General features: G+C 50.3%; 9 protein-coding genes across 9 annotated transcripts; 3 read left to right on the forward strand and 6 right to left on the reverse strand.

The window, feature by feature from the left end:
- Positions 1-889: 889 nt before the first annotated feature.
- ANOM_000726 (alpha-mannosyltransferase) lies at positions 890-2353 on the forward strand (the record flags this gene model as incomplete). The annotated part of the gene is made up of 1 exon (XM_015545984.1): positions 890-2353. One exon carries the CDS (start codon positions 890-892, stop codon positions 2351-2353), a length of 1464 nt encoding a protein of 487 aa, XP_015411925.1.
- A 1141-nt stretch (positions 2354-3494) lies between these two features.
- On the reverse strand, positions 3495-5375 carry ANOM_000727 (alkyl/aryl-sulfatase; the record flags this gene model as incomplete). Its single annotated transcript, XM_015545985.1, has 1 exon — positions 3495-5375. The coding sequence occupies one exon, from the start codon at positions 5373-5375 to the stop codon at positions 3495-3497; it is 1881 nt and encodes a 626-aa protein (XP_015411926.1).
- An 845-nt stretch (positions 5376-6220) lies between these two features.
- On the reverse strand, positions 6221-8231 carry ANOM_000728 (ankyrin repeat domain-containing protein; the record flags this gene model as incomplete). The annotated part of the gene is made up of 3 exons (XM_015545986.1): positions 6221-7361; positions 7412-7997; positions 8048-8231. The coding sequence occupies 3 exons, from the start codon at positions 8229-8231 to the stop codon at positions 6221-6223; spliced, it is 1911 nt and encodes a 636-aa protein (XP_015411923.1).
- A 303-nt stretch (positions 8232-8534) lies between these two features.
- ANOM_000729 (uncharacterized protein) lies at positions 8535-9353 on the forward strand (the record flags this gene model as incomplete). The annotated part of the gene is made up of 2 exons (XM_015545987.1): positions 8535-8948; positions 9006-9353. The coding sequence occupies 2 exons, from the start codon at positions 8535-8537 to the stop codon at positions 9351-9353; spliced, it is 762 nt and encodes a 253-aa protein (XP_015411924.1).
- A 1456-nt stretch (positions 9354-10809) lies between these two features.
- On the reverse strand, positions 10810-12070 carry ANOM_000730 (phosphate carrier protein 2; the record flags this gene model as incomplete). Its single annotated transcript, XM_015545988.1, has 5 exons — positions 10810-10885; positions 10937-10962; positions 11018-11365; positions 11410-11833; positions 11931-12070. 5 exons carry the CDS (start codon positions 12068-12070, stop codon positions 10810-10812), a joined length of 1014 nt encoding a protein of 337 aa, XP_015411973.1.
- A 534-nt stretch (positions 12071-12604) lies between these two features.
- treA (alpha,alpha-trehalase treA) lies at positions 12605-16016 on the reverse strand (the record flags this gene model as incomplete). The annotated part of the gene is made up of 4 exons (XM_015545989.1): positions 12605-13792; positions 13857-14144; positions 14194-15930; positions 16005-16016. The coding sequence occupies 4 exons, from the start codon at positions 16014-16016 to the stop codon at positions 12605-12607; spliced, it is 3225 nt and encodes a 1074-aa protein (XP_015411972.1).
- Positions 16017-17385: 1369 nt separating this feature from the next.
- Positions 17386-17778, forward strand: ANOM_000732 (uncharacterized protein; the record flags this gene model as incomplete). The annotated part of the gene is made up of 1 exon (XM_015545990.1): positions 17386-17778. The coding sequence occupies one exon, from the start codon at positions 17386-17388 to the stop codon at positions 17776-17778; it is 393 nt and encodes a 130-aa protein (XP_015411975.1).
- Positions 17779-20569: 2791 nt separating this feature from the next.
- On the reverse strand, positions 20570-22027 carry ANOM_000733 (putative proline oxidase Put1; the record flags this gene model as incomplete). The annotated part of the gene is made up of 2 exons (XM_015545991.1): positions 20570-21410; positions 21465-22027. 2 exons carry the CDS (start codon positions 22025-22027, stop codon positions 20570-20572), a joined length of 1404 nt encoding a protein of 467 aa, XP_015411974.1.
- A 441-nt stretch (positions 22028-22468) lies between these two features.
- Positions 22469-23401, reverse strand: ANOM_000734 (pyrroline-5-carboxylate reductase; the record flags this gene model as incomplete). The annotated part of the gene is made up of 2 exons (XM_015545992.1): positions 22469-23307; positions 23371-23401. 2 exons carry the CDS (start codon positions 23399-23401, stop codon positions 22469-22471), a joined length of 870 nt encoding a protein of 289 aa, XP_015411977.1.
- Between the last annotated feature and the right edge of the window lie 480 nt (positions 23402-23881).

Consider the following 23881-nt stretch of genomic DNA (forward strand, 5'->3'; position numbering starts at 1 on the left):
ATTATTATTATTTATTTTAATTTTAATTTTTTAATTTTTTTTTTTTTATTTTTAGAAAAAGAAAAAGGAAAAGAAAGAAAGAAATAAGAAATAACATCCTCCTGTCAGCGGTTTCCTAGTAACCGGCGATGGGTTGTGTTGACGCAGCCGAGAGTCATTAGACGGCGTGATAACCGGGAAACCTACCTCCCATTGTCTTTAAAGGCTTGCCATTCTCGGAATCACGGGCAGCCCGTGTACCAAGCATTCCAACGGGGAATATTTTAGATTTCTGTGATTGGGGAAGACGTAGAGTGGTAGCCTGGTCCGGAGGCGCTCGGCCCTAAAGTTAGGGAGTTCGAACTCCGAGGTACATGCTTAGTATTGTGATCGCTCGGCGTTTACCCTATAAGGTACGGCGCGCAACCCTAGCCGCTACACTAAATGGGGCGGCACCTCGGGCGGGTGTTGTGCGTTAGGGCCAGGGCGCCTATGCCCATATTCTCATTGGCTTTACATTTTCTCCGTCTGAATCACATATACGGAGTACTGCGTTCGGAGATGCTTCTTTATTTTTAGAGATATACACATGGACAGGTAGTTGGGGGTGAAGTACACAGTACCTAGATTACTGTAGACTATCTGCGCCTTGCTCAGGAATGACGAGCTTGTTGATATTCGTCCGGTTAGGTTGAGCCTTGTGTGCTCACGCTAAAGGCGGATGAGACAATGGATGGATGCGCATCCCTGGTCAGCGCCCCTCATGGGCCTGATGTTTCCTTTGTTGTGGATTATCAGTTTCGAAATTAACCACCTCAGGGTGTAAGAGACTCGTTGGGCCCTTGTGTTGTTTATCCTGCTCTTATAGTTGCGTCGGACGCTTGACACGTCCCAGGTCACTATCCTAACTATGTGGAATATTGGAAAGCGCAGCATCAGGATGAAAATCATGGCGAGATGTCTGGTGGCTGCCATCATTTTAAGCACATCCATCTTCTGGAAAGGAAGTCTGCACTCTGGCCCCCTCTCGAGCACTCCACTTCGCGATACTCGGGCTCAGCTTTCGCATCATCTTTATCCTTTGCTCGAGGAACACAGGCCTCAATGTTCTCCACCCGCATTACACGGCAACGCAGGGTTGCATAGATTCAGTCCGATCATCAGTGCACCACAAAAGAACTATCTCGTTGATCCTGAAGGGTTTGTAGAGCCAATGCAGGTAGCCCACGACGGCTTTGTGCAAGCCATTCGAAACACTCGGATCGAACGGGCCTATATAAGGGGAACCAAAGGCATTGTTTCGTCCGCCGGGGGAAAGTATCTTCCTACGTTCATAATATTTCTGCGCTTGCTGCGACGAACCGGCGCGAGGCTGCCGGTAGAGCTTTTTGTCAAAGATTGGATCGAGTATGAACCGTACATATGTGAGGTAGTTCTACCCTCGCTGAATGCGAAATGTATCGTCCTTTCCGAAGTTTTCACAGGCCCCAATGAGGGAAAACACGACCTCGAACATTTTCAACTGAAGGCATTCTCGATTTTGTTCTCGTCATTTCAGGATGTTATCTGGATGGATGCAGACTGCTTTTTTCTATATGACCCTACCGACCTATTGACCTCCAAGCCATTTACTTCCACGGGCCTTGTTACCTGGCCTGACTTCTGGTCTTATACAGTATCTCCCACGTACTACAACATTTCTCGTCAAGCCATAATCGCTACGACAACCCGACAGTCCACTGAGGCCGGCATGTTTTTGATCTCAAAAAAGACGCATTATATGACTATTTTGCTCTCTGTCTACTATAACTATCATGCATCCTATTATTATAGAATGATCTCCCAAGGAGCCCCGGGTGAAGGTGATAAGGATACCTTCATTCTAGCTGCGAGTGCGCTTGGTGAGGACTTTTATACTGTCAGTGAAAAGGTAGTGGATTTGGGGCACCCTGCACCTGATGGGGGCGTGTTAGGCGCTGCCATGCTCCACGCGGATCCCATAGAGGACTACGAACTTACACGCCAGGGCCGGTGGCGAGTGAGAGATGAGTCTGTTGCTAAAGCGCCTCGTGGCTACTGGGTGCATGCACATAGCCCGAAGTTCAATGCTGGAGAGGACCTATTTAGCAGAAAAACACAGAACGAGGACGGTCAACCTGGCCGAGCTTATACTTCCAAAGAGGATACGCTCAAACGGCTTGGATTTGATGCGGAACGAGTTATTTGGGAAGAGACTAAGACCGTTACATGCACCCTGGAGCATGCGTTTGATTCCTGGAAGACAAAGGTTGGGTTATGCGAGTCGGTTACCAAGCATTGGGATGCTGTGTTTGAAAGTCCATCAACGCAGCTTTATACGTTTACGGATGCTTGATCGAATCCCAATAACAACTAGGCTAGCACCATCGTCCTATACAGCAGTCATATAGAGGGTGTGAGGAGGATGGAAAGACGGGTTCAGATATGTATCTAGGCACTTAGGGCATTCTCCCAATTGATATACATCTCTTCCCTGGATTTACTATTCATAAAATTATTCTGCCTGCTATTTCTTTGGGTGAAATAGTCGTATACCGAATTCTCGATTTAGTTAACGTAACAGCTAGTATGAAAAGGAATAATAGCCGGACTCGATAATAAATGCCTATTTGAGGAATCCAGTCTAGATCCATGCCTATGTTTACTATTATCGCTCTATACATTGAAGCCACCTTCCTTCTATTCGAGGTAACTTACTGATCCAGCCCCCTATTACATACTGCATAAATCAGGGTTACATTTCACTCTGTACCGAAGGGAAGCAGGTTGCCATGACTTTCTGCGGGTCTTGGACGAGGCTAAAATATCAGTCTGAAACCTGATTTGTAAACGTCTGTCACGACTAAACAATATCATGTGTGACTTTATTTGTCTAGGCTACAAATATCTAGAGTTGTGAATGGACGATAATTATTTTCTGAGTTTCATAATCGACTTGAAGCGCCGGCGTCCAGGAAGTATTCTATATCACTTAGTAGATCCGTCGTCGTGTCATAGACTCGGGTGAGCCGTCGTGCAAGTAACTTAGTACCGCCAGGTCTGTCCTTCATCACTAAAGGAAATAGCCAAACATTTGCGCGCATGCTGTACAGCGCTGGGGAGACTGAGACGACCCGGTGGCCGAACCTTGAAAAAGTTTCCTCTTCCTGTGCCTCCCTGGCGACTGTACAGTTTTCCTGGAATGGTCTTGTGTTCGATTTATTCGGCATCAATCGTCTTCTGCGATGTCTGTGTAGGTGATATTCATGCTATCGACTGTGGGAACGCTATTATGTGTTATCTAGATTATGCACAGTACACATTTTGAATGCCCTACTAGGTATACCTTTCCTAAAAACAAATATTTTGGTGATACATTTGGGAATGCCGACTGACGGAACACCCATGACCAGAATTTGACAGATGCTAAAGACAGGGGCCCGACATTGGTATGTGAATCCTGTAGAGCAAAGCAGCCTGAAAATATATTGCCCACCTTAGACAGACGAAGTATATATCGCACTAGGGGTCACAATCGCAAAAGCAGGGTCAGGTGCAGTGAGCAACGACGCCAACGTCTCCCAACATTTCACGTCTCCGGTCGTAGTGAGGCCATCTAGGCTCTTTCGGTCTCTAACAGCTAAAGCAACCAGATCCTTATGCGTCAACCAAATCACCAAAGACGCATCTGCCGCATTTGTCGGCTCCTGGTACACAATTTCATGGCCAGTCAGGGCACCATTACTCAAATTCAAATGCCAACCCCTGCGCATGTCCGCGATCATGAAGTCGATCGTGAACGACCGATCCCATGCTTTCAGTCCCTCTACCCGCATGGCAAACGTATCGAACAATTGCTCCAAATCAAGCGCCATCAACAGTTCAGCCGACATGGATAGCTGGGACCCCTGCGGTTTGTTTTGGGGTTGCAGCTCGCGCGCCCCCGTCAGGTAGAAGTTACGCCAGACGCCATTTTCCGCGCCGTAGCCCAGTTTGCGATAGACGGATGCGAGCTCGTTTCTGGCCCGGTCGTTGTTTTGGTCAGCATACACGGCGTGGTTGAGGAGCGTTGCGGCGAAACGAAGGTCGCCCTCGTCCGCGAACTCTTTGCCCAGGTCGATCACTTTCTCTATCCCGCCCATGCATTTCACGTAGCGTGTTGCGGATTCCACCGGGGGGTGTTCCCATAGGTGAGCCGGGTTTCCGTCGAACCAGCCCATGTAACGGTTATAGATGGCCTTGACATTGTGGCTGATTGAACCGTAGTAGCCGCGCGCGCTCCAGGTGTTGTTCAAAGATGGGGGGAGATGAAAGTGTTCGGCGATTTCTATGCCAGTTTGGCCCGTGTTGAGAAGACGGAGCGTTTCGTTATGCAGATAGGCGTATAGATCGCGCTGCTTGGTCAGGAAGTCATTGACGTTCACGTTGTCCCATGTAGGCCAGTGATGGCTGGAGAATACGACATCGGCGGCCTTCCCATAGCGAACGATCGCTTCATCGAGGTATTTAGCCCAGACACGGGCGTCGCGCACCAAGGCCCCTCTCAGGGTTTGGATGTTGTGAAGGGTGTGAGTGGCGTTTTCAGCCATGCACAGAGCGTTATACTGCGGGAAATACATGTTCATCTCAGCCGGCGCCTCCGTTCCTGGGGTTAGCTGACATTCAATTTCCAGATCGTCGTCTACGACGATCTTCTCCCCCGTCTGGTTGATGCTGGTCGTGGGGGGAATCAATCCCGATACACCCGTTGAAACAGTGAGACCCAGCCCGCAGCCGATTTGGCCGTCCCGCTGCCGTGCGAGAGACTCGCCGTACATGTAAACAGCACGACGGCCCATGGCGTTCCCTGAATAGACGTTCTCGCTCACTGCATGCTCCAGAAATCCATTCGGCGCGTACACCTTCAAACCCTCGGCAGCGGCGTCTGCAATGGCTTTAGCTCCGCCGAAGTGATCTACATGAGAATGCGTGTAGATGAGGGCTTTGATAACCCTATCCGGGAACTGGGTTTGGTACAGGCCCAAGGCCTTCTTGGCGGTTTCGATGCAGGTCAGTGGGTCAATAACGGCCACGCCTTTTGTGTTCGGACACTCGATGAAAGTGATGTTGGAGAGGTCTAGTCCGCGGACCTGGTAAATTCCATCCCGAACTTTGAAGAGACCCTGCTTTTGGCAGAGTTGAGACTGTCTCCACAGCGACAGGTTTGCGAACTGGGGAGCGTGCTCTTCTGCTAAGAAGCCGAAAGAGTCGTTATCCCAGATGGCTCGTGCTGGGTTGGTGTCGGAGTAGACCACGCAGGGCTCTAGACTGGTGATCAGTCCTCGAGAGGCATTTGCGATGTCGGTAGGGTCCTCAGGTGGGTAAGATGTTGAAGACATGATTACAAGCAGGTATCACTGGGACTGCAGAGTAGAATGATTGAAGGTTGAATAAGATCCGTTGTCAATTGTTGACGATATTAACTGACACACTGGCCATTCCTTATAGCCTAGACCCCTCTTCTACTTGTTCTCCTTGAAATTGGGATCCCTTTCAGAGCGCGCTCTTCGGTGAAATGGCAAAGGTAGGTCTAGGATACCCGACAATCAGCAAATACGCCTCAGAATCCTGCAAGAAAATTAAAAGACAATCTGGACCCTATATACCCCGCGCTCTAACAGTCAGGGAGTAGTCCGTCTAGCCAACCATTCTGTTCGCGAACCAAAGAATGGATCGAGTGGTTTAGTCAGGAGTGACGTAGGGTTGCATTCCGCCCCGACGGAACCAACGATGCTCGTAAGCAGTGACAGTTGTTTATATTTGGAATTAAGAAACAGGAACAACTTGAGAACTTATTCATAAAGTTTGTAGACTGTATGCGTTGTGGTTGTATCGTGTTGTGCCATTGGAATGGATGTTCACGCGGATTCTCCCCGAACCCTGCTCAATTTCGAAAGCATCCTACAGCAAAGCCAGAAATATCTTCCGGAGGATATTCTTGGTCAGGGATGAATACAATACTACTGTAAAGCACCGTGATTTACTATGGCCATGGTAGATAGTATACTATTACCCACGGGGTCCCACGGTTCTACTGCGTTCCTGGATAGGGGTATATTCATCTGGTCTATCAGACAAGGCTCGTTGACAGAAAATGATTCATTGCCCACTTACCCTCGAATCGACACTAAGTGACTCGCATATACCATTCTAAGTTCACAGTCAAGGGGTGCTTGCATATACCCTATTCCGCAAGCATCCAGTCCTCATAATCATCTTCCTCCTCATCCCCCACCTCAACATCTGGCATATTTACGCCCATACCGGTCAAATACTCAACAACATCTCGCCTCTCAGCACACTCCACCAGTACCGATGTATCCAGACTCCCAACATCAGCACCAAACTCGACAAGTAGCTTTACCGTCTCCAGACCCCCCTCGACAACAGCAATAGACAGCGGCGTCTCGAGACCGACATCAACCGCCGACACGTTTGCCCCATGTTCAAGAAGAGTCCTCGCCGTTTCAGTCTCATCTTCAATCCCTGCAGCAATATGCAACGCCGTCTGCCCGTTCTTTGATTTCGCCTCGATGTCCTCGCCCTGTTCGAGTAGTGCCTTGATAAAGACACGGCCACCCACAATATGGGCAGCAACATGGAGCGGTCCATAACCACGCGGGAAATACGGCCAGCGCTGCTCAGAGCTTTCAAGTTCGTCATAGCTGTCATCATCCTGGTACGGCCAGGCCCCTGCTGCCTGGAGGTAGGAGTCGATAGAGCCGCGGTGAGAGGCGAACCGTAGGAAGGCGCCAAGCTCTTCCTGTCGGTGAGGTACTCTGGACGTATAGACTGAAATGATTCTTGCAGCGTATGGCAGGAAAGGATGGGCTTGGAATCGCTGCTTTAGACTCGCTGACGAACTACAGGCTCCGCTCTGGAAATCTTCTTGTGATAGGTAGGACATGGCCGCGCGAAGCATCGTCCCTTTGGTGTTCTTTTTGGAAGCTTCTTCACGCAAATGATTCTGAAGAATAGAGGACTGGATTCGCATCGCTTTGATGCGAGTGCTGAAAGAGACCAAGCCAGCACACATGTTTGCGATGTCATCGGAGGTGTAGCGACTGTCTTCTGTTTTATGTATTCCGAGAAAAGGTAGGTAGTCCACAACTTGGGATACTGTCGGCGTATAGCCGAGTTCTTCTAGTGTGGACACTAGGTACAACACTTGAAGGACATTTTGTCCGTGTTCTGCTTTTGCTAAATGAGCCAATGCTAGCTGGCTAAGCTTCTTGTATTTTGTTGAAGGGGGATCATTAGATAGAACTTGAGCTAGTTCGTCCAATGCCTCTGACATATCTCTTTGCCGAGGTAGCGGTGGAAATCTTGCTTGGTATTAGCACCGTGGAGTCAAGATAGGGGCGAGAACACATACACGCCGTCCAACATTTCTATAACATTGAGCATACTTTCACGGACGTCTTTGGGTATTGCAGATGGGTTTTTCTCGGCAGATACATTGTCAATTTCGTGCACCATGAAAGACATGAGATCATCCTCGCTTGCCCTCGTTACTATGGTTGGCAATTCGTAGGCTCGGAGAAGTGAACGGGGTGGCGGGTAACGACTGGTTATGAGAATGTGCAAACGAGAACCCTGGGTATTATTGGCCCCAATATGGACGAGTATTTTCTTCAGTGCATCTTCAGAGGCATTAACACCATCAAAGACCACGAAGATAGAGCCAAAAAGCGAGTGAATCAGGTTCCAGAAACCAATCGGTTTACCGTCGTCGAGAGAGGGGGGAGAGCGCTCTTCTGCTCGATAGAAAGTTTCAGCAGCAGAGTCAGTCAGCTGAGCAGCGAGCTGTCTGGATAACGAAGGAAATGCAACACCAAAGTCCGCGACGTTATATTGCGGATGGTTGTCATCAAAATAGTATACCGCGACTCCTGAGCGGTTCTCCTCTGAGCGGATATGATCCACAACAAGGGAGCTGATGTATGTCTTTCCTGTTGCAGCTGGCTGGCTGTTAGCACTCTCATATCTGGCAGTATTGTGCCTTTCTTACCCGGTCCGTAAGCCCACAAAAGCTGTGGACCAGAGCCGTTGATCCATTCTTGCGTAAGTCTGTCTCCTAGAAACCAGGTTCCCAAGGTCCCTATTCGTTCGCAGCTCAAGCTGTTTTGCCTCTCTGCTGTTGCGTCCCCCGGGCAGAGCCAACTAACTGTATGGCTGTTATTAGTGAACAACATTGTTATGCATGATGTTGAGAAGCTTTGTACCCAGTTTACTCAAATACCAGACGCCGCTCCCCCCACTTTCTTGGCGTGATAGGCGCCAGTGTCGCTGCCTACATTTCCAAGGAAAGCAACTAAGAAAGAGACTAAACAGCTCTATTAAGAGCACAATGAAATGATCCACAACCAAGCAATGCCAAGGAACACTTAAACAACCAATTAGAACGCGGCTTGGCATAGATATCGCATTTCAAAACACCGTCACTTCATCCGCCCGCGAACCGGAAGGGCCGGCGTCCAAGGGAATCAATGCACAGAATGGCGGCCCCGGCAAAGGTACTCTCGACATTCGAGCTTCTCGAGCTGATCCTACTACAGCTCGACACGCAAACTCTTCTCACAGCTCAGCGAACATGCCGTACCTGGCACAGCATCATTCAAGAATCAGTTGCTATCCAAAAAGCGCTCTTTTTCATCCCAATCCAGCCTTCATCTGCGAGTACAAAAGTACAAAATCCCTTATTGGCAAAGCTGTTTCCGGGTTTCTTCACCTGGGACACATCCTTCTTGGCCAGCATCGATATGCTCCAGCGACCTGAGAAGCTGGAAGCGTATATTCGACCTGAAGCAAGTTGGCGGCGGATGCTCGTCCAGCAGCCGCCTATACCCAGGATTGGATTCCTTGTTTCCTGCTTTGCCTTTACGGAGAGTTATACCTACCATGAGATACCGGTACATATCTATTCCCCGGGTTCTCCTATGATACTCTCCTGATTAACCCGCGCGCAGACACGACCAGGCGGTCTGCGGATGGAAGAATATTTCGAAATGTTTATATTCGGGCACCATGTAATTTCGCTGGAGTACTATGTCCCGGAAATCATCTGGTGGGGTGATACCTATTCTTCTGGGTGGATTAAGATGAAAGAATCGAGGGGCATGACGGTGGAGACCGACATCGTGATTTCGATCTTTGGTGGCGCGACATGTACGGACTTTGAAGGCGATGGGATCACCGAAGATGCCGTATTATGCAGTCAGATTCAGGACGTATACCGGAAGCTGAATCTACAGCCTTGCGCACCGTCAGCCGAGACGAAGCTGAACGAGTGGGATTACTCGCACTGGCATGATTGACTTTTTTTTTTTCTAGGTTGATGTTGTCTTTCTCGGAAAGGAAGTGATATATTGCAGAATTCGGGTGGCGATTTTGAAATTTTACATGTCTGTATTTGTATTTAAGAAACTACTGCAAATGCTATGTAATTTATGTACTGTAGATATCTCTCTATGATAGAAAGTTGGCTCTCAAATATATGTATCATAGGCTGTCCTGTGTGAATGAATTTGGTACCGGGGGACCCGGGGATTCCGGAAGTAAATCTACAGAGTTGATGTCTGCCTGATTAGGTATTGACCTGCATAACTAATTCTGATCTGATGTGGTGGAAATAATTCCAGATTGATTTGCTACACTAACCTTAGCACCTGAGACACCCCGACTTTTATTTTATGTTGTCGCTTTACCGTAACTTCGCAATAAGTGGAATCAATCATCAAAAAGAACCGTCCTAATATTGAGAATCGACCAAATACACTAGGGAGCTTCTTACATGTAATATAGTTCATTTCCTTTCCTCGTGAAATATTGAGCTTGCGACGAGAATAAGAAGGACAACAAATCTTCCTGAGTCATAACCAAATTAGGCCCAACGGTGGCTGTTCACGGTGTGCAATCGTTGATCCTGGCCCTAAAGGCTGGATGATCCTTCAACGCTTTCGACACAAACTCGAGCGCCTTGCGATTTTGCCGGGCAGCTTTCACATATAGCTCTAAATCATTTCGAATCGAGGGGCCTGCGTGCTGCAGCAATAATGGGTCTATGTCGAGAGCGGGCACAGCATATAAGGGCTCATTCTTGTCGGAAAGGTCTAACTGTGGGAAAGAAGTTTGCTTCGGTGAATTTCATGGCCGCTGCTATCCACGCCGGGCTGGAAAACTTCTCCAGGTCATATTCAAAAGCAAACCAACAGGTGACATTCCTTTTCAGTGCCGCCAACAAGAACTCGGAATTGTCAAGGAATTTATCCGTAAGCCAGTTGATAACAGCTGGGTTAACCGCGAGGGCATCCAGAGCGAAGTCAGACATACTCAAGATGACATCCGCATAGAGTTTGCAACATTCCAGCTGAAATTCCGGTTGCTTCTTGAGAGTATCGGCTATTCGATCATAATTCACACTTGCAAGGCGTATATTTAAAGAGATAGCGATGAGCTGTCGTGCCCGTAAAACGTGGGGGTCAACCACAACAAGTTAGTCGGTGCTTTTGCACTACTGCAGGTGAGAAATTAGGGCAAGAAGATCGACTAATAGGGTTGCAGTGATAGTTAGAAGCATTGTCCACTTCTGAGTCATGATTATATCGTTGGGGCAGGTGCGCGATCTTGTGCATAGTCTTACACACGCAAGCTCTTTGAAACCAATTCCAGTGGTTGATTGCGGGACTTCCTTTTCCACAGTCTATGACCTCCTAAAATACAGCCTGTTCACAGTTATGTACATGTGTCTAGTAGATTAAGATACGAGTACCTCTATGCTCTATTGATGTACACCATTCTACCCATCGTCAGTCGCAGTCGTCTATTTTGCGATCTCGACACCTCCAACCTAGTTCAATGGTCAGTAACACTTTTTGCATGATTCATCGGGGTGACTTACAGCGCCCATGGCCTTCTTAAGGTCACCTACAAAAGACCAAGGGTTAGCAATCATCGATGAATGCTCGTCAAACGATGCAACCATTCGACACTTACCGTAGATAGCAAACTGTCCAGCAGTCAGAGCACCAACCATGACCAGACGAGCGCCAATACCGCTGAAAGAGCCACGGAGACCAAGCTCCTTAGCGATCTTGATCAGTCTGCTGGTCGTGCCCTCACCAGGGAGACCCTTGGTCTTGTTGATCTTGGAGAGCATGGTATCGGCGGGCTGCGAGACAATAGCGGCGGCGAAGCGGCAATCAGACCAGAACCAAGGTTGATGGCGGTCTGCATGCCGTCGCTGGTCTTCTCCTTGTCGAAGAAGTTGGCGTAGGCGAACTCGGCGACTTTCTCGTAGACGACGAACTTGGACATGGTGTATGGGACCCTGCCACATGTGAGTCATGAGAGAAATATCCAGCTTCATTGGACGCACTGCTTGAACAGGATGGGCCCAAAGCCGGAGTAGAAACCGGCGAGACCCTCCTGGCGGGCGATCTTGCCGAAGCCAGAGACAAGGCCACTGGCAAAGGTCGGCTCCGAGACCAAACGGATCCGGGTGGCCTCGAGCGGGCAGAGGGCAATATCGGCGAAGAACTCGGCAAAAGCGGACGAAACGCAGTACACGGCGATACGGTTGTCTCTGGCGTTCTCGTAGCCGATCGTGTTGATCGACTGCTGCTTGAAGAACTCGTAGCCACCGAACTTCAGTGCACCCTGCAGGAAGTAGCCTGCGAACGTAGGGCCAGCACCGGTGAGCAGGGCGCCGGCGCCTTCATTCTGGATGACCTGGCGGAAGCCACCGATCAGGCCGCGGTTGTAGGTGACAGGGTCGAGCTGGATACGGGTTTTGACGCTGCGCGAATGTACGTGTCAGTCACCCCGTTGCGACTTTTCCGTTGCTTGTCGAGCTGATGTCATTTTGATTCCTCGCAAGAATTGGCGCTACTTACACATCGACGGGGGTGAGGCCACCGTGGGTGACGGAACAGCAGACGGCGCCGGCGAAAGCGAAACGCGAGTAGAGGTTCAAGCCGGTCAGCTTCTGAGTCTCAGGTTTGGCCCCGACGGGGGCGGCTGTTGTCGCGCTCATCTTGCCGGTGTGATATGGAACGGAAGTTGAGGGATGGAGTGGAGAATAATACACCAGGATGAAGCAGAAGCTTGTTGGAGAAGAAGCTGAAGGACGTTGCGAAGTGATTTTTCACCCAGCAACGCCCGGGCATGACCGTCCCGAAATAGTCCGGGGCCTGCTGACGCCAAGTCAGCATTCATTTGGGGGTCTGATCGATGATGCGATGTGACAGCAATCATCTTGGGAGGTTTTAATTTAGCATGCTCCATAACCCTAACCCCATTGGGCAGAATTGGGGCTATCCGGCCCGTCGGCATCTCCCGGGTGGATCCTCGTTCATATACTATATAGCATATAGTATATACTACTGGATAGTTCTCCGTAGTCTCTACTATATCTAGTAGGATAGAAGGCTGAGGACATACTCCGGAGGCCAATCTCCCTTTTCAGAGTGACATTAAAATTCTTTCATAGCAAGATCCCTTATAGGAGAGGAAAATCCATTGCCTATCAGTAGTCATACACTCAATCACACACTGCAAGCAACCAAAACTACTTCCAAAGTCTCTCCAACAAAGCTCTATCTCTAACATTCATGCCTCTCCTCTGCGCAGTAGCAGCCGACTGAGACGGTGCACCTTCCTGGCTCAGAATCACCCACTCCGCCACCGTCGCGCCAGCATCCTTCTGCTCAGCACCCAGGGCCTGGTTGCCAGCAATCAACAAAGTGGCATACCGCGACGGCTTCACAGTGTCCTTAAGCTGCGCAGTAGTCGTATTCCCAACAGGGATGCGAATCTGGTTCTCCTCCTCCGCCGTGTAAATCGTCGAGGGCTCGATACCCGTCAAAGTAAGCACAACTCTAAACTTCTCATCGTCCTCATCTTGACCCTGGTCCTGGACGCCAAACGCGAACACGGAAGCAGGGTTCTCAATAGCCTCCTCATGGAAAATCACCGAGGCATTGACCGGCGGCGCAGAAGCCCAGTCGAAATGGAACCCGGACACGGCATTCGCCATCTGCGTATCTGACAGCGTAACGGTGATGGAAGAGAGATTCGAGGAAACAGGCTGCCATTTCGTCGACGTTGCGCCATCGTTAGCGGAGATGGGGAATTGGCCTGCCTTGTACTCGTCCGGAGACGTGATGGGCTGGCATTGGATTTGGTTGCCCTGCATGGTGGGGATTGTGCCGATTTGGCGGTTCGCGACAACCAAGGGAGCTCCTGTGGGCTGGAGGGTGTGGGTTTCGTTTTCTGCGTCACTGCCGACGTGGACGGGGATTGTGGCGTTGCGGAAGCGTTCGTCGGCGGTGGAGAGGGGCGCGGTTTTGGTGTCGCGGCGGATCGTGGTGTGGGTGTAGTTGGACTCGGCGGCGATGGGCCAGCCGCGCCAGTAGAAGGTTCGGTATTTCACGTAGGGGATTTGCGGGGGCAGGTTGGGCGTGATGTGGATTGCTTCGTCGGGGAGCAGACGGAGGCCGAGGTATCCGAATAGCACGACTTGGTTTGCGCCGCCGTGGCCGGTGAGGAATGGGTAGGCTGGGTGGGTGCCGCCGTTTATGCTGGCGTTGTCGAGCATTTGCTCGGAGAGCTGGAAGAAGGGGCCTCGCGTGTAAGGGTCGTAGGAGTATTGGTGGTAGGTCCAGGCTGAGCAGCCGGACGGCGAGACGTCGCTAGCTACGATGGAGAAGATCGCCCAGGTCATGGCGGGGCCGTCGGCCGATTGCTTGTTTGCGTACTTTTGATTGTCAGTATTAGTATGCGATAGTGAAGCAGTTGTTTTAGGCGAGCGAGGGACTTACGTAGTCGAGGTCTGAGAGACTCATCTCAGAGGTGTAGTCGCTCTCGTAGGCCAGTGGGTAGGTAACGAGGACAACATCCGCCTGTTTGACCACGGCAGTACCATTCATCGAGGTGTACTCGAGAGTCACGTTGTTCTGGCGCAGCAGCAGAACGTTCTCTGAAATCTCGGACCAAGTGTCGTTGGGCTCCAAGTTAAACTGTTCGCGGAACATGTTGGCATTGTCCAGAGTCTGAGCGATGAGAGGCATAGTAAAGCCACCTGCATCGACGTGGTTTGCGTACTCGTCCTAAAGCTGTTAGCAGTGCGACGGGAAGATTGGGGATGGCAGAAGCTACCGGATCGGTCATGTTCGTCAAGGTCCAGCTAGACCCATTTCGCTCAACAAGATTGGAATACAGTGTCGCCACCGAGTCGTAGATCGGGAAATGCTTCTCTTGGAAGTACTCCGTATCTCCGCTAGCGACCCATTGATAGATCATGGAGAGTCCAATGTCACCGTTCAGGTGATACTGGTAGTCAAAGCAGGCACCAGTCGCTGTGCAGTTTCCAGCGCGGCCGCTGGTCCAAGGATAGATAGCGGCCGAGGGGTCAAACCGAGTTTGGTTCTTAGAGCTGGCAAACGCCGTCTTGACGTTGTCCTTCGCCTGCTGGTATTTGGCGACTCGGTAGTTGGTCACGCCCTGTGCAGCTTCGGGGTGCGACGCCACCAGACCTGGTTGCATCCAGACGTCGGCGTCCCAGAAGACTTGACCAGCATAGGAATCGGATGTGAGTCCACCGACGGAGAAGCTAGTCTCGTTGACAGTGGCGTTGGAGACCGCTGCGATGGCGTTCTGGCTCACGGTATTCTGCAGCAGGTAGTAAATATTGGTGACAGCGATGACGGCTGAGTCAATGACATGTTGATCTTCAGGGAGCTTTCCGGTAGCTGGGTCGGTGAAGCGGTCGACCGAGTTCTCGTGCATAATATTCGCCCACTCGGAGGCGTGCGACTGCAGAGACGTGGTGTAGCCCGCTGCCAGTGCCGCAGCAGCAGCTTCCTTGGCTGTCTGTTTAGGGTTGGCGAAAGCATCAGTCGAGGCTCCGCCGACGAACTTGGTGATGCGGACGGGTTTGTTCGCGGTGAATTTAACCTGCACAGTCTGCGCGACGGAGGACTCGTTGCCATTCACGTAGGGCTTCCCAGTCACGAGAGTGCGGGATGAAAGGTCGACGTTGGCGGATCCGGTCAGGTTCGCATAGATATACGCAGTGACGTTGGAGATACCCCAGGGCCGCACAGCCGTAAAGAGCGCACCGTCGTCTTGACCAGATTCGACAAAGTCAGTTCGTACCGCTGAGTACCCGTCGAACACGTTCGCCACGGTCGCATCGCCGTCAACGGACGGAATGATCTCCATATCCACCACGGCCTGCGTGATGTTCAACTTGTTCGCGAACAGACGATAGGTGATTTGGAAGGAGCCTTTATCCGCAGGAGACCAAGTGTACGACCACGATAAGACACCAGCTTTGAAGTCGTATGTTGATTGGAAATCATCAATGGTGCTGTCGTCCACCGTGGAGTCCAAATAAACATCATCGCCCAAGTCAAGGATCAGTCCACTCCAGTGAGGAACACCACTGATCGCTGTGTCCCATCCATACTGGGACAGCCAAGGAAAGTTTGTCCCGTTCATCTCTGGTTGGGAATCGAAGAAACCGGCGATGGTTGCGAATGACTGTCGTCGTGAAAAGAGCGGCCAGCCGTTGATGACATCGCCGTCTACTTCTTCGTCAAGCTCAAAGAAGGGGCCAACACTGGCAACATTAATACCAAGGTAACCATTTGCTACGGAACCGCGCGACTGATAATGGCCCTGGTCTAAGGTAGTTGTCTTGAGGAGCCAATTCTCCTCATCCCAGGTGACGCCGTCGAATTTCGTCTCATACACATTGTCTGAGTCGGCGGCCTTGCTGGAGCCGTCGTGCCGCTTTAAAATCTTAGCGAGGCGGGGTGTATGTTTGCTTTGGGTCCCCTGGCTTGGAAGGCCATGGACTGCTGTTAAAAGCAGCGCCCAAGGCGCGAGGTTCTAGGGTCTAGTCAGCTTTTCTGGTCTCTTCTTCGGGGCCTTAATGAGAGTGGAAGTGGTAGACCGCTGCGTACCCTGAGTTTCATTGTCAGTGCCTCTCAGGCAGCACTAGAAAATTCGGCTGAATGTTTTCTAGCGAGCAAACTGCAGAACTACCAAGGCACTTAAATAGAGGCAGAAGCTTGAGGGGTGTATCCCTGGCGCAGATTAAATCCCCACATTCGTATCCCGGACCGGGAACGTAGACGCAGATCCTGGAGCACCGGTGCGGAGTTTACCAGTCGTCCCAGCCGTTCGATTTGGAAAGCCACTACTCAAAACAGGTACTTAAACGGCACTCGGGTCCCCGTTGAGGTATTTTTCTCTTCCCAAGGATTGTCGCACAGACTTGTCACCGTGACCCAAGGGTTGTATTGGCCAAGGAGCCAGTAAATGAATCAACGACAGCAATTTGCGGGGTGGAATCAGCCACATCCGCCTATACCGAGTCTCTCACTACAAAGATCGGGATTGGCCGAGGGGAAAAGTGAGCCGACCAGGACTTCATGCCGAGTCGATCATTGCCTTTTACAACTAGGTTTAGTGTGGCCGGTAATTGTCCGTTAAGGTTACATGGGGACGCGAGACTTGACATCATCTTTCTCTTGGGCTTGTCTTGGCCATCTTATCATCCAGGGTACCAGCCAAAGTATGGCACCATTTCCACCTTAACGCTGACTAACATTTAATAGGATTAAAGTTGGAAGGATTTGAGGCTATTGGAAACATTGTGGCTTAGCAGTTCTACGTTTCATGTCGTTTTTCTCTTTTCTTCTTCTTTTTACGTGACAGTCGCTGGTTGGTATTCCTCCTAGGGCCCTTGCCCTAACTAAAGTATGCATGAAGACTCAGCAGACCAAGTTGACATGACATAATTTATTAAACCAGTTCAACCAGTGATGCATAGAATATGTAGATCATCTGATAATTATACGAGATAATAATGGAAATCCAAAACCTCAACTGAGCGATCGACGATCTAAAGTCTATCGCCGGTTGTAGTACATACTACTAGCAAGGGTAGCAGCATGATCGAATCCCTCGTACCTGATCTATTACCTATGAGAATGTCGCCTGAGGAGCTTAATATAACTTAAAAAGTAGTATAATATTAGCCCGTCCTATTGGGGATATGTCTACGATTGTCAGTCTATCGCTCAGGCAGCAGAATGCATGCCTGGCAGGGTACATTCCGCTGCCTGGTAGGCAACATTCACCACGGTTTCACAAACAGATTCAATGATTAACTAGTAATATGTCTTGACCCCAATGTGCTCTCTGCATGACTTCGTGCCTCCGTTGTGTTCAGTGTGATATCCCTCTATCGGTTACAATTCAGAGTTTGTATTGAGACCAGCCTGAAACACTCCACACCCTCATCGCCCATACTCATTTCCTCCTCACGGAACACAGACAATGCCCGCCCTCTACGTCGCAATCTACTACCCCCGCTATGGGAACTACCAACACTGGGCTCTCCACCTCCACACCGCAACTGAAGACCTCATCTTCGAAGTCGACGGCGAACACCCTTCCTTTCGAAAGGTGACGTCCCGCGGCAAGCCCTCCGACTCCGACCTCCTCATCATGTCACTGCTGGTCAGCGAGATTGGGGACCCCGATGTGTCCACCGTCCAAGCGGCGGTAGAAGCCGCCCGTGTCGACAATGAGACGGTTGAATGGGATTGTCAGGAATATGTGCTGGAAATTCTGGAAGCGTGCGAGCAGGAGGCAGTATTAGATCCAGATGATGAGCATTATGTCGAGGTGATGAAGTTCTTGAAATCGAAGCGGGGGCCCACACTTTGATGGTTGATATTCATATTTGTGGTTGTCGTTGTTTTGACGGATGTGGATGCCGAGTTCGGCTTTCGGCGCCGATGTCGGTTCGGCACGGGATTTCAATCTATGAGTAACGAGGTTGCATTTATGGCGATTAGAAATACGGATACTTAGTTCAATGTTGTTAAAATGGGCCACAACTTTCGGATACCTGGTTATGAGTAATTCCTCAATCATAATAGTAAGTTACTGAACATCCATATCATGAAGCTGGGCAAGGCTCTTCGACAGCGTGGACTGTGAGCACCACTCTCTTCGCCTGTGCTTCAATGCAGCCTGACGATTATTGAATCTGGCAGTTTGATATGTTATGCAGGCCAGCAAATCGGCGCTTTCTATCTCCGCAAATGGGTCGTAAGCCGTCTATCTCAAGAACAAAGATTTCTGGACGGCAATGAATTGGACACTACTGGTACAACCCTAGGTAGTAAGATAGTCGGCAGCTCTTAAAGCAGCAAATTTAAGATTTCAAGACTGCAAAGCTTTCCTCAATCCAGCAACCCTTCCACGCCCAAGTCATTCTTTGTCAAGATGTCCTTACTTCCAGCCCAGGGATTCTTGTTCATATACCGACGGAAATATCATCTTGGCAATCAAATCAACGCCCGTGTTAGTCCATGGGGCAGTAAATGTCTCAATATTGACCTCAACATAAAGGGCTTTCTTTCCGTTAACCCTTGACCAGCTTTGCAGCAGCCTCTCGGGGGTCGTCTGCTCTGTGACTGCAGAGAAATCAGATTTGAGTACATATCCAGTAGAATGGACAGGAAATGGTTCGAAGAGACCAGTAATAATAGGCCATGTCTCCGGTAGGGATGGTTATGCGCCGCAAAATTATATAGTGACTACTGATCATTTAATTCAGAGCTTCTACCACTTAGCACTAAATTTAATGCGAACAGGGTTTCTTTATTAAATCTATTGGGGTTGAAGTTGGGAATTTGTGACGACAGCCTGCCAGGCTGCCACTCAATCTCTTTCGAAGTCCTCCTAGCACCTCCAGGGTTCGGGGCCCTAACACAAGTTTCATACTATTATATTTAGGATTGCATAGCTGAAATTGACTCACTCGCTCTACTTGGATTCCAGTTTCATACTGTAGTTGAAGCATTTAAATCCTGAACAGGCGACATAATTAGACTATACGAATCGTGGGACCGTCTGATCCGCCTGGATCGCACCTTATATAGCTTTATACTGTGACATGATGCAACCTGCGTGGCCTTCGGTTGGCCAAAACAAAGCACACGTAGATGCCAGCTATTAAAGAAGAATTTTGTAGTACACTGTACAAAACACATTATATTCCTATTCTGTACTCTTTCTCTCTGTTCCGAGCATTTATGCCAGATGACTTAGTCTCACTTACCCCTCCATAAGAGATATATCATATCGACCCACCAATTGCGGGGCAATCTCAGCTGGCCACACTCACATCGTCCGCACTGACACAGTACTAATACATAGTACTAAGCTGGGGTGGGAACAGATCGTGTTGATCTCTTTGCTTAGAGATCGAGAAAGTCCGTGGCAAGGGTGGTCGGTCCTATCATATCTTGTATACGGAGTACTGTGGACTCCGGCGTACAGCTGGCAAAATCTATAGAAGGAAACGATCTACGAACACACCCACAAGGATCAACAGAATCTTTTCGCACCACACTACGCAGTATCTCCATGGTCTCATAAATGACGAGTCGGGCGGGAACCGCGGGGCAGCCTGGAACTATATATATAGCTGTAATATCTACCTCTTGAGATTTCTCTTGAATTAATCACTATTCATCTAGCACCGCACAGACTCCTACATATTAGTTCCATTAACAAGCCGCTTTTTCCTATTATCTGAACAATGTCTGAGAAAGTGAGATATACCAACCCTACCCCCTGCTCTTCATACTAATTCGTGTATAGTCGATTGTGATCCAGTTCGAAGATCCTACAATATGGGAGGAGAGGCGTGAGGCTGTTGACGAGTATGTTACAGTGGAACGAAAAGTCTGAGGGCCACTAGAAATACGCTATAGCTGACAATTTCAGCATCCTCAAGAAATTCACTGGAAGAGGCTCGGACGACTATCCCCAAACCAGATCACTCCCACCAATAATACTTGGCATTGAGTATAGCTCCTACCCTTCTCCTTCTCGTTCCTCTTTGTTGGAGGGGGGTGCTATTTAACTTATGATTGTATCGGTTCTAACGTTCTGATTTGATCCAGAATCAATGACGAAGGTATTGAAAAATTGAGGGAACTCGACGGAGTAACTGTCAGAGTGGATGGAGAAGAATAGTTGGCTAGCCAGTATGGTTAAAGTTTCATGGTACCAATACTCATATATAACCTCAAGTCCCTACTTCGAAGTTATCATCTATTAATCATCTTAATATTTCAAATAGTAATTCTGAGTGAAACCCTATCGTATATCCGTGGTAGTATAGGGGGTTTCGTCGTTAACACGATATATCATATCAACACCAACATACTAAGTACTAGCTGCACAAGCGTAGTCAGTTCATCTACTACCTAGGCCGCATGTATCACAACCAAGGGTTTAGGCTCATAAGTCATATCTTATTCATAACGATTCGCTGTAGATCCATGGTACATATGCTGCGTAAATCGTGATGGAGGCTTTCTGATTAGCCTGCCGAATCAGTATCGGCATATCGATCGTTACAGCATGATCCTTGAAATTGTAATAGAATCAAAGGGTACGTCAACGAAAAGAAGCTATTGCCCCCATCCTGGAAGGGCATTCACCATCTTAATCCTATCCGTCGCCACGCCTCCTTCCTCATTGCCGCTGCCGTGTCCTGTGTCCTCACCACGGCCCCCTGATTCTCAACCGCCCGACGCAACAAGAAATGAAGACACTCCTCGGTGGTTCCCCACGCCAGACACTTGAAGACTTTAGGAAACACAGATGCCTCCACGGGGCTTTTCCCGCTCGAAGAAGCGTCGGACTCCGGTCGATACTCGGCCAATAATCCGCAGCTCACCTCGTCCGCCATACCCTGCAACTGGCCCATCTCCAAGGGTATCGTGGGTAAGCCGTTTAGAATCCGATGTCTCGAAATCGAATATGCCCTCCGCACACTTTCCGCGTTATGTGTTGCGACGAAAAGCCTAGCATCCGGGAACTTTGTGTCCTGTAATTCTTGGAACGGAGATTGCCGCGAAAGCAGACTCTCCACGATGTGGTTGTAATTCCGGTCTGTGTCAGCCTTGGTATCATGAATCCTGTCCCGAATATCGTGTTGGATGTATGCGCCCCGGACTAGCTTGATCCCCAGCGCCCAACCCTCCTTTCCGGCAAGAGTGAGATGGCGATGGACGTTCTCGGCGGACGATTTCAAATACGCCTGCACGGTGTTAAGCACGACGATCCTGCCGTCGCGGTTGAACTGCCTCATGAGATCGATCGTCCAGGCGTCAATGGCTGGTTGGAAGATCTGCTGCTCGGCGTCGATCCAGAACCGGGAACCCTGGGCGGCAGTTGCTTCGCAGATTTCTGTAATAGCTTGCTTGATGCGTGGTGGTGGAACGAGATCGCCGCGGGCGAGAGCTTCGACGGCTGCAGGGCCGGCGCCGGTGAATCTGATTTGTGTTAGAGTATGTCATGTACCACGTTTCAGGTTGGTCGTGCCATACTTGATATTCATGTAATCCCCCTTGCCGACCATCCGGAGTGTCCGTAAGTTACCCTCCTTCCATTCGTCCACTGCACGGTCTTCGATGGCCTGGTCATTCTTCCATTCTTCCACGTGGGAAGCAGCTCCGTCAATTTTTGCGACAGACTCCCGGGCATATCCGAGGATGACGCCCTTGAAGCCGAGAGTCTTCATATCTTGAACCGTTTTACGGACTTCCGTCTCATTGACACCGGCACAGAAGTGGTTGTAGATGGTTGCGCGGAGGATGTAGTTCATGATAGGGTTCTTAGACGGGCTAAGCAGCGGTGACTTGGAATCGACCACATATTTCAGCACCGCGATGGAGGGTTTCAAAAGCGGCGACGCCATTGCTGACGTCAGGAATAAGGAGCGAAGCAACGTCTTCGTCGGCAAGTCCGCGAGAGGCGCCCTCTTTTGCGCAGGCGATGCATGGAGGCTTGCATTGTGGGCGGGCGACGACGCCGCCGCAGCATCGGCCAGCGGCTTGGACGCAGAGTAGAACGTCTCTGGCTTTCTCGGCCAGAATACCTTTGGCTTCATTGTGATTGACTTGTGTTTGACAATTACTGGTATGATCTTACCCTGCTCTACTATTTATCTTACGATCTCGTCGCCCCGTGGGAGGGGTATGCCTGCCATTCGCACTTTTGCTCCGGGGAAATGGACAGGCGGCTTGAGGACCGATTGGTCTTCGGGCGAGGATCATCGTGGATCTGGGGTGATAAGGCGAGTGAGATGTCGTCGTTGACCGAATAAGCTCTGAACAGATGGCTGTCGGAGGGGCAAGCCGCATCTCTGCTCGGTTAGGGTTTCCGCGCGGAGACGAGATGCGCCTTTCTCCTTACTTCATCCACGTAGACGGACTTTCCAGACACACCGACACGAGCATTACTCAGGACTCTGAAGTCTATATTCAAGTCTAAATCGATCATGTAATACTCCACATTCACTTACATACATACAAATCCCACCTTGGCCAATCTACGTCTCCCCCCTCAAGTGCTTGATGCCTCTCACCAGCGCCTCAGCATACGCTCCGCGCACCCCATTCTTCTCCAGGGCATACAATCCCTGGATAGTACACCCTTTCGGCGAAGAAATACTCTCCCTCAAAACCGCCGGATGCACCCCCTCCCTCAACAACCCAGCCAAGCCCTCCAACACCTGCGCCGACACCTCCATCGCATCCGGGCGTCGAAAGCCCTCCATAACAGCACCATCCATAATGCCATCAACAGCAACGGTCATGAGCGCCATGGCCGCCCCCGAAACCATCGACCCAGCATTCACCAAATCCGGCGCCACGAACTTGACCGTGCCAATCTGCTCGAAAATCCACTTCAGAACCTCCGCCCGCTCCGGCGAGAGCGCATCGTTCTCCTCAACAATCGTCATGGACTGACGCAGCCGCGCCGCCACATTAGGCATCGCCGTGACAATCACCGGCCTGTCCTCCGTCTGCGATGCGGAGCCACCATCATTCCCATACACGAACTCCATGATCTCAGCCGGCGTCTTCCCTGCCATGACGCTGATCACGAACTTCCCCGCCAGCGCCGCCGCCACGCCCGGCTCGGCCAGAATACTCTGCGCCAGGAACGGCTTGCACGCCAGCATGACGATGTCTGCGTCTTGCATGGCGCGCACATTGGCTCCGTGCGCGACGGTCACCCGCGACGAGTCTGCGGCGTATTCGGCCCGCAGCTTGGCCGCTGATGTTGCGCTTTTGGTGCTCACGGTGAAGTGTGTGATTTTGGCGGTTGCGGGTTCCGAGCGGGTGGCGTCTAAAAGCCCGCTTAGGATTGCGGAGCCCATGTTGCCTGCATGGTTTTGTTAGTGGGCTCTTCTGTGTAGGTATATAGTGGAGGTTGGGGGGGTGGTACCGCAGCCGATGAATGCGAGGGTTGTTGGCATTTTGGTTGTGTGCTTTTGTTTTGGGATTGGGGTGGTGGTGGTTGTCGGTTGTAGATGTGTTGTTTTTTGTGGTTTGGGATATGGTGGTGTTGGTTTAAGCTGTCGGGCGGAGATGCCGAGCTTGACTCATTAGATGGCTATCTTCGGTGGCCTTCGCCGCGGTCGTGATCTGGTGATGGTTCCTGGTAGAGATGGGTGGGTGGTTGGTGGGCCGCGAAGGTATCATTATTGGGGTTCTGCTTGGGTATTAGGCAACCTGGGGCGGTTTCTACTTGTCTAAGTTGACTATATACTTGGGTCAACTATGTAGCTCTAGTAAGGATGGAACGGACGATATAGAAAGAGAGGGCCCACCGCGGATCGAACGCGGGACCTCTGGCAGATTTCATACCACTAGGCCACCCGGGATGTGGAAGAGCGGTCACTGAATAATACAATATATAACAGCAAGATTCTAACCTAAACATGTCACAAATCTAC

Source organism: Aspergillus nomiae (genome assembly GCF_001204775.2).
Source record: "Aspergillus nomiae NRRL 13137 chromosome Unknown contig00006, whole genome shotgun sequence".
In the NCBI taxonomy this organism is placed as follows: Eukaryota; Fungi; Ascomycota; class Eurotiomycetes; order Eurotiales; family Aspergillaceae; genus Aspergillus; species Aspergillus nomiae.